We start from the raw sequence: 19,154 nt of genomic DNA, 5'->3' as shown, positions 1-19,154 counted from the left end.
GATGAACCAAAGTCACGATCCCAAACAGTACAGTCAGGCTTGTTAACTGGGCCCTCTTCTGCAAAACTTTGTCAACTGGTATCAAACTCCCACCTGTCCTTAAGAACATTATTACTACATTTTTTATTTCACAGTTTTTCCTGTGAACTGTATTCACTTTGCTATCCTCATAATGACCTTTCCTAAGTACTGGGTTAATATTTGCTTTTCTTTCCCTAACCAGATCTCAGAATTTTCCCTGGAACTTTAAGATCTTCTAAAAATTATACCAATTGGCCAGAGATTCTTCTTTTATAATTTATCTTCTCTTATTAATTTTCACTAATTCTTCAACTTCAAGGAATTAAAAAACCCCCAAACTAAAGGAAAGTATGACAAACATTCTACTTTTCTAGGTGATTATCCTGTCAAATCCCAGGTAAAACCTTCTGATCCAGGCCTCTGCAATACTGCATTTGTGACTACTGTATCATTCAATTCATAGCATCCAGTAAGGTAGTTAAGTCATTGTCCACTCATCCCTAAATAAATCCAATTTTTCTATCCAAGAAAATAGTTTACATAATTCATAAAGCATTTCATCTGGCTATTCATTGTGATACCCCAAAATCAGATCACCTTTCCTCAACTTTAACCTAAAACATTCACACCAAGCACCAAAACTTCTACTGTGATTCCTTCTGCTTGTGCCAACTTGGCTTCCCTGCTAAACCCAAGTATCAGCTCTATTTTCATTCCATAAAGTTCTGTCTAATTACTTTCTTTGTGTTGCCTACCAGACAAGCACATGCAATAAATACTTAAGACTCCTTTGTTATCCTAACGTACCCTCCCACAGAAATTTATCATTATAGTTCCCTCACAGGCAACCTCCTTATCCCTTTGTCTGAACAGCAAATTCTTAGAAGCAGACTCCCCTGGTAATTTCCTCGTATTTCACAGAATTAGTTCCCTTTTGCCTCACACAGTACTGTACTACTAACAGTTCCACTGTTAGATGACTCTTTGTTAATCATCTTCCATGACACTGTTCCCAGAAACAGCTCCTTCTTAGCCAGATTCCCTGGCCCCCCTCCATTCACTGACAAGTCCAAGGGCCTCTCCTGCTGCACTTATGACCTTTAAATAGCAGCTTGGCAAATTTATTTAAGCTGATATGTTGTCAAACTGTTTCTCCTATTTCCACTGCCTCAGGCCAGCACAGCTCGTCAATGGTTCCATGATGTGCATTTAACTGACAGTTCCAGCCATGCTATCCCCTCTCACAGCAGTGGCCCATTTCCCACTGCAGGTTTCACACACAGCTTTTCCCTTTCAGCAGCAGGATTCTCCACTCACAAGGATTTCCACAATGGTTTGTCACACAGCATCTCCATCAGGCTGTCTCTGCATTAGTGCCCATCAGGGCCCCTGTCTCAGCCCACACTCAGCTCTGCCCTCCACCTGCCTGATCCTGGTGCCTGAGGCTTCTTGTTCTCCAAACACTCCTACTGCCCACCATTATCTAGGACTGAGCCTTACAGAGTGGACTGAGTCAAAGAGGTACAAGAATACAGACAAATGGGTAGGGCAAGACTGTCAGAACTTTCCAGAAGCCTTTTAGGCTTTCACTTTTAGAAGTTTAAGGGAAACACTAATTTTTTTGATTTTTTTTTTCATTTATTTAATTCACTCTTTTCATAACAGGCACTTTAAAGCCTTGGCTAATGGCTTTAAGTCATAATGCTGCTCAGTACCAAAACTGTAATGCGGTCATTCAAGCATTATAGAGTGCACCAAAAAGGGAGTATGTAATCAAATTAAGACACATACAGTGCATATCTCATCCACTAGCTTCCCCCATCCCATATCTGTACTTTTATTTCCTAATTACACCAGCTGTGCATTTCCTAAGAGATACCATGCTCGTGAGTACTGTCCAGATAAAACATAATTGTGTCCTCACACATGGGATGACTTAGAACCTTTGAGAAGTCAGGAGCCATAATGTAACATTCTGCTAAGGAGATTCTCCACAGTGACAGCAGTATCTCAGATTCTGTTTCTCTTATAAAGTAACTCTCAATCCAAGCTCTCATACCATACTCAGTTCAAAAATGGCAGAGCAGGGCATCCCTTCCAGAAAGGACAGGTTCTGTCATATTCCTCTTTATGAATATAGTTTAAAGTAACTTATAAAAGTATATGAGCTAAAGGGCCAATTCCAGGTTTTTGTAATCTAAGTGCCTGTTTTGAAGATTTACCTTAAAGAAATCTGAAACAAGTTCAATACCCTTCAAAGAAGTAGAAGTTATCAAATAAAGCCAGACTGCCATCAATTTCCTTAACATACACTCTACTTGCTATGACGAGTGCTTACCAGCCTTGTAATAAATTATAGCTAGTATAAGAAAATCCAAGACAGGAGAAGCTTTGGAGAAAGCATATGTGATTGTTCTTTAATGTCTTTTGCATGAAGAATTTTTAAGATCTTTAAAAGACAAGCTGCTCTGCAATGTTATTCACCTTTTCACCAAGTGCCCCATCATCCACCACAAATAGGTTTCTAAATATTTTGATAAGCAACCAGCATGGAAGAAAACAAGCAAAATTACCTCTTAGCTTGCATCTATATAAATGTACAGTTCAACTTTACCTTTTGATTTTGGAATTAGCTCTCCACAGCTCAGTATGCGTACTTCAGCATATGGTTTACTAGATGCATCTGTTTTCTGGTTTTCTATTTCTCTCACAACCTCCTGACCTGAGATGACTTGTCCAAAAACAACGTGATGTCTGAAGAATTTAAACAAAATAAGAATTCTTAGTATTTAATTTTCTCAAGGCAGTTTCCAGATAAATATAAGAAAAAAAAAGAGATATTTACCCATCTAAATGAGGTGTAGGTTTAGTTGTTCTGTTGTTTCCAGATTTTTAAATTAAAAGAGAAAAACAATGTCAGAATTAGTGAAAAGCAGTCAGCATTTGAAGCCTTGCCATCTACACACATGAAGGTGAACACTATTTTGAATGCACTAATAAAATTTAACAAAACCAATATATAGCATTCTAAGTTTGTGTGCAGTTAGAAGTATTTATGTTTTACACATTAAACTACCTATTCAATTAATTACTTTGATTAAGCATTTTACTGAAAAAAAACCAACTAAAATTGCACATAAATTTTTAAACAGCATTCCCATATAGGATATATAAAGTTTCTACTTACCAAATTACATAAATACTACCAGGAACAGATAGAAAAAACCTGTATCACAACAGGAAAACTGCCAATAACCTTCTACACATCAGAAAAAAATCAGAAAACACAGGAAGAAAACATTTGTATGTACAGATTATTTGACACAGGAGAAGAACTGCCTTTCTCTCAGGTCTCCCCTGTAGCATTTCTAAGGCATACAGATGTCTGTCATGGCAGAGTGAAAAACTGGGATGACTGCAGGAACGATCACTCAGAAATCCCAATGTGAGGATCTAAGGCAAGTGACATCCACGACTCATTGACTAAAGCCATGACACGTGGGTAAGAAGGGTGTATTTTGACAATGTTCTCTGTACGTAATATATTTAAGCAGAATCTACTGCAATGTATTTTAAGAATTTAAGTTTTAACTATAAATGAGACTATATTGGTAAGCTATTTCATTACTAAAAAAAGCCTCTACTACTTTTGAGAGCCCCCAGAGCTATTTTGCTTCCTTCCAGGCAACATTTCTCAGTTGAACTGATAAGAGTTGTACAAGAACTAAGAGGTTTGCTTTATTGCCCAGGTTAGAGCACAGCTACTGAGAACTACCAAAAGGCCCTTCGCACAGACAATGAGCACTAAACACAAAAAGCGTAAACACAGTCAGACTCCCTAAACAGCACATTAGGAAAATGGCTACTTCCATGCAACTCTGTGAAAAACCATCAACTCTGGCTTTCCACTGCAGCTACTCTTCAATATTTAAAAGGATTACCTTTACAGCTTACAAATAACAAACCACACACACACTTCAAGACATGTCAATACTCACATAAAGAACTGTGACCCATTTGTATCCTTCCCTCGATTAGCCATTGAAAGGAGAAATTCTTTGTTGTGCTTTACAGCAAAACTTTCATCTAAAGAAAGAGTTTTCAGTTACTTTAAATAAACCATATATGCTTAGGTAACTGCTATTGCCTAAGTTAATTCATTCTTTATTAAATAAATCTGCTACTCACTTGAGTGAGACGTTGTAGTAAATATAGACTAAAAATAGCTATTTTTCAAACACATTCTGTTAATTCTATATGACAAGGAGAAATACGATTTAAGGGTTTACAGCTTGAGGGGAAAAAAATTAGTATTCTTGCTCAAAAGATTTGCCTCCTCGTACTGCTCACTGTCTCTTTGGAGCAGAAGGTGTTTCTTGGCTGTGCATTAACTATTAAGAAACTCTTCATTTTCACGCATTTTGTTGTTGTATTATTAATACACACGGATATCCAGTTTGACAGTGATCTCAAACAACTGTTTGTCTCTCAGACACACAGATGAATTTATCAAGTTGGCCCTTAAGAAAATCAGTAACTTGAATGAATCCAACTATTCTATTTCTTATGAGTAAGTAATTTTTAACAGTTCAAACTCAAACCCAATGAAACTGTGAATTGAAAAAAGTGTGAAATGCAACAATTATTCTTCATTTAAGACACCTGTAGCAGCTAATCCTCTCCCTCCTTTCTCAAAGCAGCAAAAAGGTTATTGGAGGATGCAACATCTTCATACACAGGACACTTGTTCAACACTATTTGGATACACATGGCAGGAGCAAGCAAGAAAAATACACCACATTTGTGGTGCTATGTTTTCACATCACACTGTGACTGGCCATGAAAGGGACAGTCCCATCCACTCTGCAGTCACCTGTACAATGGTTAACTGGTACAGCAACAAATGACAATCTAATCCTATGGTGAGCTGCCCAAGTGATGCACACAGGTAAAACTTGCCATAAATTCAGTTTTGTGGCCAGGTTGAACAGCCAACTTGCAACTGTCAGGAAATAAGTGGAGGTTGTGCTTGTTCTTCCGTCTCCCCTAGCCCTGTGTCTCCTCAAACCCAGCTACGCATTTGTGTTGGTTTCAATGCTTGCCAAATTATTTCATTGGATCCACCCAAAAATATGGAGATAATTTTTTTTCTGCCATAACCTTAAGGGATTTTAACAAGCTGAATCAGCTCAAAGTTTGATCAGAGAGCCAGTGTAAGGTAAGGACTCCTTCCTCTCCTGGCAGTGGCAAAGTGTTGATTCCACTCAAGGTCTGATATAAAACTGTAGCCTGGCCATGACACAACAGCGAATAATCCTTCCGATTGTGCCACAAGCTGGGACAAGAACCAATGTTAAAGGCAGCGTGTGGGAGGAGAGGGGAGTGTAACCTCGCCTGCTGGAAGCAGCCACCCATCATGAGGGTTCAGGTATAACACAGAATCTGCTCCAAGAAACAGAGATGCTCCACTATATTCTGGAAAAACATGGGCCAAGAAACACAGCAGCTCAACTGCTTCTGCAACACTGGCTGAAAGAATCAGGACTGTGAGAAAATGGATGGCTCTAACACTAACTCATCTTGGGCTTAGGAAAGCAGGGCTTTATGCATTCTCCTAAACAAATATTTGCAAGCAAACCCAACCCCATAAGACTTTTCTCCTTTTCACTTAAAGAAAAGACGTTTAGCTAGCTGGTCAAGCCAAAGGTAATGTTTAAAAAGAGAAATAAAAAATAAATCTGGCAAAAGGGACAAATACAAAGGGGTTAGGATTTACTTCTTCTTTAATTAAAAAGGTTCATATTTTAGAAGTTAAATAAAATAACCCAAACTGAACAGTTGAAGGCCAGATAAAATTTAAAAAAAAACCCACAGTGGAATTCAGGTTTACAGAACAGAGACTACAGAATATAAAGATGATTGTTTATCATAACACCAAAATAGAGAAGACTGATAAAACTCTTACCTTCAAAAAAGCCCCCATAAATGGATTCTCCTCCCCTGCCATTTCCTTCAGAGGAAAAGTGACAGTTCAAACTTAAAATAGTGATTAAAGAGTCACATTATGTAGAAGGTGCTTTGTAACATAAAATACTGATGTAACTGAGATTAGCTTAGTTGGTTAAAACTTGGTTGTAATAATGCCAAGGTCATGGGTTCAATCCCCTATGTGGGCCATTGACTTAAGAGTTGGACTCGATGATCCTTGTGAGTCCCTTCCAACTCAGAACAGTCTGGGATTCTGGGAACTGCACCCAAGTCATTGACATTATTCTTTAAGATATGCAAACACGATCAAGGCACATATTTGTAGTCCTGAGCAAACTCTGAAAACAAGAAAGTATGCCCCCATCTCTTCTGCTACAGCCCCCTTTTTTCTTTATTTCCCAGATGCAGATCAAGTATTTTATCCTCACATTCAAACCTTTCAATAGGAAGCACTTAGTACTCTGAATACTTGAGATAAGAACAAAAAGTGTATGTGTGTGCAAAGGTTTATTATATAAGTTCTCACTGAAAGGTTCTTATGCAGAAGAAAGCACAAAAAGTAGCGATATCACAGAATAACCAATACAAATAAATGAGGCTACACCGAATTTCTGCAAATATCTTATTACACAACCATTCAACTTTTCCTCAAAGATTCATGTCATACCTTCACTGAAGTCACCTCCTTGGATCATAAAGTCTTTCACAACTCTGTGAAATAGACAACTTTTGTAATGCAATGGCTTTTGGGTGGACTTCCCTGTACCCTTTTCACCTAAAGGAGAAGAGAATGAACAAAACCAAAAATTACTGTGTCTGGAGAATCTCCACTACAAAAGTGCTACATAAGCACTTAATCAAAATCATTTACTAAGCTCTGAAAAACTGGCTTGTGAAGAAGACACCTACCTGTAAAACCAGTAAGAACCTGTCTTTTAAGACAGAAGAGCAGAAACTACTTTCTGTCTCTACAGTTACACCAGAAGAATTCCTTACTGACATTACTATACATTTCTGGTCTCTTCCATGGAGATGGACTGAAATTAAACATCCACTTTAGGTTTATGATAACTGACATTACTCAGAAACATGCAAGTAACACTCAGATCTTCAGTTATAACACAGAGAGGTTAAGGTCCCATACAAGCTCCTAATAAAAACACAGAGGTGAGGGAAGGAGGAGGACTCTGGTTCCCTTCCCTGCTCATGATTACAACTGCCATCTTCCTCCTACACATCAGCTCTGGTGCTTCAGCAGACTCTGCTTCAGCTACAACACTCTCTCCTTTCCCTGCTACCCTCAAATAGACAAGGGCTCTGCTGAGGTAGCAAGAGGAACAGCCCATGGTGGGTCCTGCGCGTGGTAGAGCCAACCTCAAGGTAACAACAGTCAGTGGGAATTCTCCTCCCAGGGAAGATGTCTTCCTCTCAGAGCTGGCAAACTGTTAGACTGTACATTCCTATAATCTTATCCTGAGCTATTAAACTAGGAGCCCTTGTCAAGGGCAGTTGCCACTGAACTTACCCTAGCAGCAGACTGGTGACCCCATATGGATTTGTATAGCTAGAAAAAACCACTTCTGACAGATCTCTGATAACTGTGAAGCTGTGTATGTTCCACTAACTTGGCATGTGCCTAACATGGGTATGCTGGGAAAACATGGAGCTGTCAAACCCTGCTTTATGAAGAGAGCATACGCTTTGCAAAATGGCCAGAAAAAAAGATGGGTAAGGAAAACAAAAAATTTGAGTTAATTTGCTGGTGATCATCATCATAAACATTCTGCCTATGTATTTTTCTCACTATTCTTATATGTGTTAAAGCAGCAAAATAGTTCAGGATCTGAATTTGATTATGGATGTCAGCAACAAAGTATGAACTTCATAGTACTTGTTCCTGACCTGAAATGCTGTCTAAAGACTTCAATTCACAAATTTAAGGCAGTAGCAGGGAGCAGTTGAGAGCAGATCAAGAATACCACAGTGAGATGCTAACATAGTCACAGACATTAAAAATCATCACTTTAAAGTTCAGATTTGTTAACAAATTTTGATAATCAGATTTTGTGCCAATAAGCCTAATGTCAGATTAGATAATACCTACATTCCTACAGACACTGTGAATGGTGCACTACATGTTTTAGTTAACTTGACATGAATGTAATTATGCATCCACACCTGACTCAGATATTAGTACTGCTGAGTGATTCACTATTAACAGAACCCTGACCTGAAAAACAACAGAGCTGGAAGGAAAAGAAGAAGAAAAGGCTGAAGACAGAAAGCATGTATGCTATTTACATACTCAAAAATTATTCTTGTGAGAATAAATTTAAGTTTTGCTAAACTGTCAGCATTTACAAAAGTATGCAGTCCACAGGAAAATAATTCTGTTCGGAAATGCTTCTAGGAGAGAACCTCCTGAGTATTCTCTCCAAGAAATAAACTGAATTTCAAGAGGAGTGGAAATCACCAGTAAACTGAATTTCAAGAGGAGTGGAAATTGCCAGTCTTCATCAAGACATTAAAGGAAAAAAAAACAACTAATGAATACTATCCAGCTATATCTTTCAAATACCTCAACGTATCATAAAGACTGAAAAGTAAGCCTGGATAGTTGACCTCTTACTGGCTCCCTTTCAAGACTGGATGATGTTATATAATGTGAACAGAGATATCTGTTCCAGTAACAGAAAATCAGCTTACTGTGCCTGTATTTAAAGTTGGTCAGTAGATACTCCCTGTGACATACAAAGCCAAAGCTACAACTGGCTTTGAGTCTACATCGTATATGTATGACAAGTCAGCCAAATCTCTAGAGATGGCAAGAACCAATGCTTAAGGTACTTCTTTTTATCTGGAAGAAAATGTCAGGAAAAACAACAACCATCAAACTACCTCACATGGTATTACACTAAAAATAATCCATTACATTGTAATGTCCACAAACCTGTGCAAAGGCAGCGAAAATTCTCACATGTCTTTGGACACACATCTGAAAACAATTCAAAGACCACTCTTCCAGCTAGAAAAAAAAGCACATCATATTTATTATGGAGTTAAACGGTATTTGTATTATGCATATCTTACATGAAGATGATGCTACTGAATGGATGTTTTCACTCTCTTACCAGGTACATTGTTGATGGCTATGTCAAAAAAGCAACGAGGTCTCTGGACCTTTACTCCCATGGCTTCAGAAATTTAAATACTGTAAGTAATTAAAAAAAATTAGTTTTATTTCTATGTAGTGAAATTATGTGTAAGTCAATGCAGAAGACTCTAGAAAGACAAGAAAATCTGTAGAAAAGAAAAAAAACCCCAACAACCAAGGAAACCAAAAACCTAACCCAGAAAACCACTAAGGATAAGCATTTTTTAGAATGCAAAGTATATTAGGTCATTTTCATGTTTTGCAGACCCAAATGAGCAACTTTATTCTCACTTGCTGCAATAACGTTAAATTTAAACTGTGACAGTTCAGGTGGGGAAATACAAAAGGAAAGGATACTGTAAGATATGGGTAAGACCTAAGCCTTGAATTTTTTAGGAATATATTTTCTAGATTCCTGTCATTGCAGTTACCAGGCTCCAATGAGGATCAAAACCATTCTAGAAGAAAAAAACCCACAAAGGTGTAGCTCTTCCACAATTGCTGCTAAGTAAAATTATTTTGGGTTTTCCTTTTTTCTTTTCCTTTTATGTCATTGTTTATCTCTTTTGAGACACCATTTAAAGACGTGTAGATGTGCTGCTTAAGGATACTGTTTAATGGTGGACTTGGTACTGTCAGGTTTACTGTTGGACTCAATGGTCTTAAGGGTCTTTCCCAATCTAAATGATTCTATGAGTCTTTATCATGAATTTTAATACAACTTTTCCCTTATCTTGGAGTATATACAGCCCTTTATTTTTGGGTATCAAGCTATGTCTTAATTCCATTTGCATCTCTGGTTTTCCAACCTTATGTACAAGCATACTCTTTTCATTTCTAAATCCCTATCCTGTCTGAGTTACTTCATAGTGTAAAAAAACCCAATGATAGCAAAAGGGTCTGTAAGACTGGAGCACCTCTCCCAGAATTTGTAATATAATCCATAGATTTTCGGTTCTAATTACTTATTATCGCCAGAAAACACAGCTCAAATCCAGCTGACACACTGTACACACCTCTCCTAAAGCTCCACTCATAGCTGTTCCTCAGAACAGCCTTGAAAAATTCAATTGTCACCATCTGTCAAGTCTCAGCTTATGAACGAAGGTTGCAAGAAATCAAAAGACAGCAGTGTAACCATGTTAGTCCATATTCTCTCTACTTGTGCTGTCATTCCTAACATTTTGCCAAGATTACACAGCAAATATCACAAGAACAATTCAGGACTGGTTTAAAATAAACACCACTCAGTAGTTAATTATTCACCTGATTTTTAGCATATGCATTTAGAAAATGCAGGATCTCACTAGATGTCCTCTCGGTGTGTAACAAATACATCCATTCACACAAGACAGATACTCATCAAAAGCAGCAGGATTATCAAAGTGTGCTTGGTCCTCTCCCTGGATTAGGACTTCTCTCCCATTACAACAAATTTTGTGGCCAGGCAGAGCATCAGATAGACAGTGCCTGTAGGTGAGAACTTTGGTGTCATCAGGTGAGCTGAAGGCTGAGCAGGTCACCACAGTGCTGCAGAACTCTGAGGCAGTGAAGGGAGGCAGCACCCAGGGAAGGGATGAGGCAGGTGGGCTTTCAGAGCTGAGAGCAGTCCAAAGGATGGCCATCAGCTCTCTGTCAGCAACAGAACAGACTCTACAACTGCACAGATACACCTTTTTGAAGGAAATAATTCAGAATAAATGCTACAATATTGTTTGGTTGTAGAACTGAACGTTCTAACTGAACTGAGACATCTACAGACCAGTGGTATCACAACTGATTGACTGTCTGGACTCATACTTTAAACATTTAACTCTAGTGCTTCAGGGAGAAGGGATTTAACTCCTGCTTTATAAGCATTTTGCTGGAGAAATGCAGAGGTATACCTTAACATTTATATACAGCATTTCTGCCAAAATAAATACCAACTATCATGTCACTTTTTATTTCTAACATTGATAATGACTAAAGCTAAACTGTAAAATAAATACAAATATACCCATGTCAGTCAATTCCTATCTTGGTTTTGCAGAGAATAGGATGAGGGAGAGAAATCAGAAATAAAGAATTCTACCCAAGTCCCTATTTGCACCAACTTTTCTTAATTTGATGTTTTTCTACCTCTACATTGTCTCATGAACAATGAAACAAACAAAGCCAGTTTAGGTTCTAACCATTACCTCCAATGTCGCCTGCACTTTCCCTAAATCCTCCAATAATAACCCCTAAATATGGGCAGCACTTGACTCTAAACGACAGGTGTGTCAATGGGTCAGTCTGAATGCCCTGAATGAACAAACACCAGGCCAAGCAAACATACCTTGCTCTTGTGATGATGATGCCCAGAAAACCACGCTTACATATCAATAACATTTATCCTACCCACCTTACTAATCAAGTGAGCATTTCCTCTCCAACACACTTAAGTATCCTTTGCACTGTTATTAATTCAGGCAGATCTTCTTCTGCTGCATTACAAGGAAATTAATTTCTATTTATTTAGTATTTAACACCAAACATAAACTTCTACATATTGATCATTCAGAACTCATATTTAAGGAAGTACAGGGGATAAGAATGTTAAATACAGAACTAACAAAGAAAAACACAAAAATACTAAGAATGAAGTCACAAAATATCAAGAATGAAGTCACAAAATTACAAGTAAAGCTCAGTAGTGCTATATGTCTGATAACAATATGGCTTAAATGCCTTGTGCTATTTATCTCCAAAAATTTATTTTCAATTAGAATGTGGAGACTCCTAACCCTCAATACTTTGCATTTTTTAATTGTGAACTTGATGGAATTTTACTAGTGAAGAGAATATGAACTTTAAGTCAACCCAAAAGTGCTCACTGTGCATACATTCAAAAACGTGCTATGCAGAAGGACAATCTTGAATCAGCTCCCTTCTTCCTTCCAAAACTCTGTGTGTAAGGATAATGTAACAGCCCAAGTACTATCCTGAAATTTTCAAGCCATTCATCATTCTCAATCACCTTCTGTTTGAGAAATCTTTTCATAGGTCTAAGGAGCATCTATGACCAAAAAAATCCCAAAGCCAACCAAATCAGAACACCACTTCAGTATATCTAACAAAAGAGGCCTGTTTCTTTTATTTCTAAAAGTACAATTACAGTTCATCTTAGAACATGTAGGTATTTGTTGCTAAGTATCCCAAAAATACTTCAGCTGCATCCACAACCAACGTTTCACCACCTGTGTCCCTCAGGGTTCACATTTGTTCACACCTCCATCAGATCCATTATTTTATTTAAATATTTGCAGGATAAAGCTGGACAACTCAAAGACAGGCCGCTGGCAGCTGTTCTCCTTCAAAATGGTCTGTGTCAATGAAAAAACGATTCATAAGCACCTTTCTGCCAGGGATTATCACTGATTTGTGTTGATATGCTTAAAAAAATACCTTGGGGAATTTTTTTTTCCAAAATCACCTGTGCTAGCAAGGGTCTAGTAATAATACTGTGTAATAGATACTAGACCCTTTTGGCTGACCAGGCTGGAAAGCTCTCACAGACGCACACCACGTGACCCATCCCTGGGTCACTCATCCCACAAGAGCTGACAGCAAGTACCAAAACAGTAGTGCAGCAAAACAGTACTATTTCCTAGTTTTATGATGGGAAAAAACAACTTAATTTGTAACTATGGTGACCAGATCACGGGACTACTTATTTGTTTCAGTCCCAGGACAGGACAGAACAGTAAGCGAATATGTATTTAGAAGGAAAAACAAATATTGTGTCCTATTTCTTCACTTCTTTCCTTGACATCACCAGTTATTCCAGATTTTTAACTTCTCGACTTGCTGTTGTATGTGCTTCCCTGCATCAGCTTACAAGTGTCTTCTGCACTGGTCCTCATTCAATGGCCAAATTAAACGAACAGTAAAATGCATAAATTCACATTTCTAGCATTTTGTTTCAGACCACTTACAAGTGCAGGAAGACAAAACTATATTGATATATATTTCAAAGATAACCATGTAGAAACTCCAGAAACATATTTTTAAGCAACATTTTGAGTTCAGAAAATGCAAATGCACAAAGTGAATACAGAATATTTATCACATTCTCCATGGCTGTGGTGTCAGTCACTTGGCCATACAAACGTGGGCAGACACCAGAACAGAGGGCTCCAACATCCAAGTGTTCAGCTTCCACACAGGAGGCTCCCTGGCTGCAGGAAAACTACCCTTTCCTCCCTGCTCCAAAGAAGGACTTGGCAGCAGCACAGATCAGCCTGAAGTGATGGCAGAGCCACAGACTAAAAGTCTTCTATGTTCATTCCAGCATGGATTCAAGTGGAAATGAATTTATGGTTGCAAAATGGGAAACATGACTATTGTTAATGGTTTCATTCCTATGAATGTGAACAGAGACAGAGCCTCCAGCTGTATTAGGACGACAGTGAAGACAGAACAACAAAAACCCAACCAACCCAACCCCAAATCCTCACCATTTCCTCAGTATTTTTCTAAAACACCACCATCTTTTCCTCTGTACTTCATGATCTGAAAACTCTGAATTACCAGCAATGACAACTAAGGAAATTAAGTTTATCATTTTACTAGTCAGCAGCACAGGATTTTTGTTGTTGGCATAATTAGGAATAAGGTACTACAACACATTTCAGACTTAGGATGCCGTCTTAGCAATCACAGGGACCTGACACATCCGTAAGAAAAAAAAGAAAATATTTGCTTTCTACACAGGTCTATGAAATTCATGCAGGATGACTTTCTGCCCATCATTAGAAATCACAGTCACTGCCCCTTCCAAAAAAAGGCAACAACAAAATGGACTTCCAACATTTTTCCAGGCAAAAAAGTGATTGACATCACCTCCCATCAGGTTTCCTTCTCTAGAATAATGCTACAAGACCTTTTATGGCTATTGACATAGTACTTTTCCCCCCTAAAAAAAGAAGTCAAGAGACACCTGGCAGTTTCAACCCTTGTCTTTCACAGACATGAGGCAAGAGCCAGCTACCCTTTTAGGGAGATTTAAGAAACATCCTTAGATAGGTCCTACTAAACACAGTACATATTCCTAACACTACCACACTGGTAGCTCAATTACATCACTTCCAGCATGACTTTTTTGCCATTATGAACAGGAATTTATACTTCTTGTACTAAATTATAAGGAAGAATCACTCAGTTATAACACCTCAGGTGGGAGAGAAAGATTCAGCTGAGAAGACAGTAACATTATCTTCAACTATTTAAACAGAAACGCAGATTCTTACTGCATCATCCCTTTATTTTTCTAAAAAAGGGTGAAACATTAAAATATCCAACCACACTCTTGTCATTAGCAAGCAAAAATCTTTGTTGTCAAGTCCTAGCTGTGATTTTACATTATCTAATTTATGCAGAAAGTACTTTTCCCCCCGTTATGATTTGTGAAAAAATACAGCTGTTTTCTGCCAGGTCTGTGCACAAGTAATGCTTTCTTTGTGTGAATTTGCAGGGGCCTGAAAACACAGATTTTATTTTAATACATAAAGTGCTAAGAAAAGGGACGTTTTTGCATCGTGTGAAAGAGGGAAAGAAGATTTTACAGGGTGTAATCTCCAAGTCATGTAAACCCACAACTAAACTTCAGCAGTGGAATCCCTGTTCCTGAAGGTGAGAATAAGGCACAACTACCATGCAATAGTGAGATAGTTCTGAATGCTGCCCCTTATTTGCCAACCATAACAAAATCAACCTTGTTCTATCATCCTTTTTTCTAATGTTCTCCTCCTTTCGCTCTAGTTCCCTTCCATGCCCCATCCCAGCCTCCTACCTACCCCTCACTGCATTAGGAGATGGCCAGATTTCCTCCCTGGCACTCCCTGCCTCTGCTCCCAAATGGAGGATGGCTCCAAATGCACAGCACGGAGCAAGGAACTCGCAGTGCAGAGAGCACACCACAGCCCAGGAAAACCCCCCACTGCAGGACACATTCTTCACTCCAAATTCCCTCAATCTATGGATTTTCCAAGATACTGCAGCAGAAAAAGAATTTATCTTCTTTTGATAACAGCTTGATGACTGCTAGCTAATTAAAGAAATAATGTTTGTTTCACAGAAGAGGACTGGGAAAATGGGAAGTCTAAATAAGTAATACAGTCCCAAAGGGTGCTCTCAGAGAACTATTGATGCTGGTATCCTTTTTATGCTCTCTTTCAGATCTACGTTGCATACAGTAAACTACGCTATTTCTAAGGTATTTAGAAATAATTTCAAAAAACTGATAAATCAAGCCCTGTGAGTTTAGATAAACTAGTGCTTCATACATAACTTCCACAATGTTATACTTTTATCATGGTAGCACCTAAAAATTTGAGTCATGCTGGACCTTAGTGCATTAATGAATGGGAATAATGAAACAAAACCGGGGAAAAACATTAAAGAACAAACAAACACAAAACAAAATCCCCACAAAACAATCAACCTAGAAGTGTTATCCTTGTCAAAAAACCAGCCTCTTCTGCAGGCAAAAGCGAACAAAACCATGAAAAAAACCAAAATATTCTCTCAGAACTTAGAAAATAGACTTTATGCAAAGAAAATGGTCTCATGTTTCTCTTAATACAGGTCTCAGATGATTATTAAAATATAATTAATTTAAACAGTCAAACATTAGGTAACTACAGGCCAAAGTGACTATCATTATTGACAAATTTTCTAATTGTGACTGAACTGACAGGCAATGTTTACCATTATAGTAGATATTCTGCCCACCGTTTCGATAAACTATTTCTCCTAATCCTCTCCCTTTCAAAGCCTCCTCGGTGCCTCAAAGTACAACCATGTATACACAGCACTTTAATTGGTCACGGCTGCAAACAAAATGAGCCTGAAACTTAATATTCATAAAGGTCTCTGGAATAGAAGTCTCTGGAGCGCCCTAGGAAATCCCTGAGAGCGCCAGGCCGAGGGCTCTCCAGCGAGCGCCGGCGGCTCCCGCAGGCTCCGCTTCCCGGGGAGAGGCCTGCGGCGGGGAGCGCATGTGGCGCGGACAGCGAGGTTCCTTCCCCGTCTGGGGAGGAGGGACGACTCATTCAAACTCCCCAGCAGCACCCGAGGCCGACCGGGCGCTTGCAGCGGGCACAGACCCGCGGCCCGGCGGGCTGCGAGGCGGCAGAGCCGGCCTTGCGGCCCCGACCCTTGGCGATGTGCGCCAGCCCCGTCCGCCGCCGCCGCTCCCGCCGGCCTGGGCCCCGCTCGCGGCTCCTCACGCCCCTTCCCGCTCGGGGCCGCCCGCCCCCGGGACACGGCCCGCCGGGCCCTGCGAGGGGCGTGTGTGTGCGCGGAGCCGGCACGGCGGCCCCGGGGCTCCCACCCGCGCCGTGGCCGAGCCTCAGGCCCCGCGCTGCTGCGACCTCCTCCCCCTCCACCGCCCGCCCGGCCGCCGGCGCGGCGCGGCCCCGGCCCTCCCTGGGTCGCTGCCCCTCGGCGCTCCCCGTGGCACTCACCGCTCACCCGCTGGCGGCCCTGCCCTGGTCGCCCCGCGCTGCTCAGCGCCGCGCCGCCGCCATGTTGGGGCCGGTGCGGCACGGCTGCGTCAGCGGCGGGAGCGGCGGCCGCGGCCCGGGGGCGGCAGAGCGGGGGGGGCGGCAGAACCACGGCCCGGCCCAGGGCGGTGCGAGGGGTCGCGGCAGACGGGGCAGCGCTGCTCGGAGCCGGCGAGGGCCGCTCGGAAGGAGCCGGAGCGGCGAGGACAGAGCGCGCCCGCCTCCTCGGGCTCGTCAGCGCCGCCCCGCCCCTCCCGCCGGCGGGAAGGGCCCTCGAGCGGCCGTGGGACGCGGGGCTCTTCCTTCCAGACAAACGTGCCCGGGAACAGCGCTGGGAACAGCGCCAGTGTGCCCCGGCGGCCGGACAGCCGCGGGCGCCTCGGCCGGGAGTCCGGAGACCGCCGGGGGTGGGTGAGGGAAGGAGGGAGGGAGTGAGTGGGTGAGTGGGGGAGTGACCGCCCGGCGCTAGAGCGCTCAGGGCTCCGGCACTACCTCACCAGCAACTGTGAAGAATTAAAATCGTAATTTAGACCAACTGTACAAAACAGTTAACGATAATTGTATCCCAAATGTCTTCACTGCCATTACAAAGTTAATATATCTTAAAAATAGAGACATGGAAGTTTACGATAAGGCATAAAGTTGCCAGAACCTTCAGAATTAACAGACGTGCACAGAAGTGTGTGCTTCCCTTGACAGGTTTAATTTCAAACCTGTGGGTATTCGGGTCACTAATCATGTACATAACGGGAAGTAATGGAAGTTACTTGACAGGCTGTTGGGAAGATTCTTGAAAGCAGAAAAGCAAATATTCTGGGTAGGGACTTCTCTAAAAAAATAAATTAAAATTTGAGAAATGGACACCTGTGAGTTCTGCAGTTCTGAAGAAGCTGGTGAGTAAACTCTGTTCAGTGAATCAACAATGGCTTCAGCATAGCATGCTTTTATAGGTCTGGCTTTCTATCCTTGAGTGTCCAACTTTAACATCATTTTATCTAGCACATTTCGTTTGGTTTAGGCATTGTTTTGTTTTATCCAAATGTGCTTGATAAGCTAAAAGTGAAATGTTTGGCATCTTGTAAATGAAAAAAATCTGTACAATTTACATAAATCCCCTTCATATGAACACAAAATTATTTTCCTATGTATTTGGGAGGGCAGATGCCTTGGAATTCTGTGAGTTTGCAGCAGGCCTGAGATTCTTGAAGAGATAAAAGCCACCTGCCAGCGTTTGGATCTGTAGACTGTAACTGAAGTGATATGGATTTGTTAGCAAAAGGATACAGGAGCTGTTCAAGTTACAAATTCTACAGTTACAAATCCAGTTAAAAATTTTACATATTGTTTTTCTGAAACACCACAGACTTGTAATGAATAAGGGCTGTTTTTTTAGATTGAGTTCCATATTCATAAGCATCCAACATATTGGGAGGTATTTATGATCAGCAACAGATAAAAAGTAAAAAACCCCAAACCCTTGATACAGACAGCTGCAAAACAGCTGGTCAGAATTGGTCATGGTAATAGTCCTGGCTGTGATTTTAGATAAAATTAAGAGCCATCTGAGATTGGTATCATGCCTTCTCAATGTGTTATTATTAATGGGGGTGAGAAAAGATGCAGAAAGATGACCTGGAGCTATGTGTGGGCAACATAAATAATACTCTTGTTGCAACATATTTGTGTTCCAGAACTAATGCATTTAAAACTTATTTTTGTTGCAAAGCATAAAAAATTATATTGTAAAATAAAGTAACTTTAATTCCAGTACAACAAAGTCAAACTCTTCAACTTCACCCTTCCTAAACTTCAGTCCCCAAGCAAGACTTTTTCCCCCCCCCTTCAGAATGTGTTGTAAAAACGCTGGTTTTATAAATATGACCTCAGTGATCAGTACGACCTTGGAGCTTTTTAATTACTGTTTTTATTTCCTCTGGAAGTCTGTCTGGACTCTGCCCCTGCGCTTCCCGCCATCGGTCCCGCGGGCGGGGCGGGGCCGGCATGGGCGGGGCGGGCCGGGCATGCGCGGGGCGCACGTGGAGCGGCGGGCGCGGGTGAGCGGAGCGGCGGGGCCGTGCGGGGCGGGCGCGGGGAGGGTCCGTCACTGACCACTGTGCTTTTCTGTGGAACCCCGCCGGCAGCTAGGCCTTGCTGTGTGCCGGGCGCTCGCTGGCAGCCGCAGAGGCTTCCGTGGGGGCAGAGGTGGGGCCTTGGCCGCCCCCCGCCCGGCCTGCGCCGCGGCTCGGCCCCTGCGCTCGCTGGGCTGGGGCGCTGCCGGGTCAGGTCGGAGCCGCCGCGGAGCGCGGAAGGCGGAGCGGGCGGAGCTGCTGCCCGCGGTGCTGTCCCCGCTGCGCTCACCCAGCCGCGGCGGGCAGACGGGGCAAAACACCCTCTGCCGCACAGGCTGCGCTCTTTAAGTTATTTAATTGTTAGCTGCTCTTCATTGCCTAAATCTTCAGTAG

At 41.3% G+C, this 19,154-nt stretch overlaps 1 protein-coding gene across 2 annotated transcripts in view; it reads right to left on the bottom strand.

The window, feature by feature from the left end:
* Positions 1-16,939, bottom strand: part of PPIG (peptidylprolyl isomerase G) — a 28,237-nt gene extending 11,298 nt beyond the window's left edge. Inside the window, exons 1-8 of one of the 2 annotated variants that reach the window (XM_071561672.1) lie at positions 16,654-16,939; positions 9,141-9,220; positions 8,960-9,034; positions 6,677-6,784; positions 5,987-6,031; positions 4,020-4,107; positions 2,867-2,896; positions 2,636-2,775 (exon numbers count right to left, since the gene is read on the bottom strand). In XM_071561672.1, the coding sequence (XP_071417773.1) occupies positions 2,636-2,775; positions 2,867-2,896; positions 4,020-4,107; positions 5,987-6,031; positions 6,677-6,784; positions 8,960-9,034; positions 9,141-9,201 (547 nt within the window). In that variant the 5' untranslated portion in view covers positions 9,202-9,220; positions 16,654-16,939. Of the gene's footprint in view, positions 1-2,635; positions 2,776-2,866; positions 2,897-4,019; positions 4,108-5,986; positions 6,032-6,676; positions 6,785-8,959; positions 9,035-9,140; positions 9,221-15,895; positions 15,913-16,653 lie in introns of those variants that run through there. The other variant, XM_071561673.1, reaches the window with a different exon arrangement.
* Between the last annotated feature and the right edge of the window lie 2,215 nt (positions 16,940-19,154).

This window comes from Pithys albifrons, chromosome 8 (assembly GCF_047495875.1).
Source record: "Pithys albifrons albifrons isolate INPA30051 chromosome 8, PitAlb_v1, whole genome shotgun sequence".
In the NCBI taxonomy this organism is placed as follows: Eukaryota; Metazoa; Chordata; class Aves; order Passeriformes; family Thamnophilidae; genus Pithys; species Pithys albifrons.
This window is presented reverse-complemented; position numbering and strand designations above follow the sequence as displayed.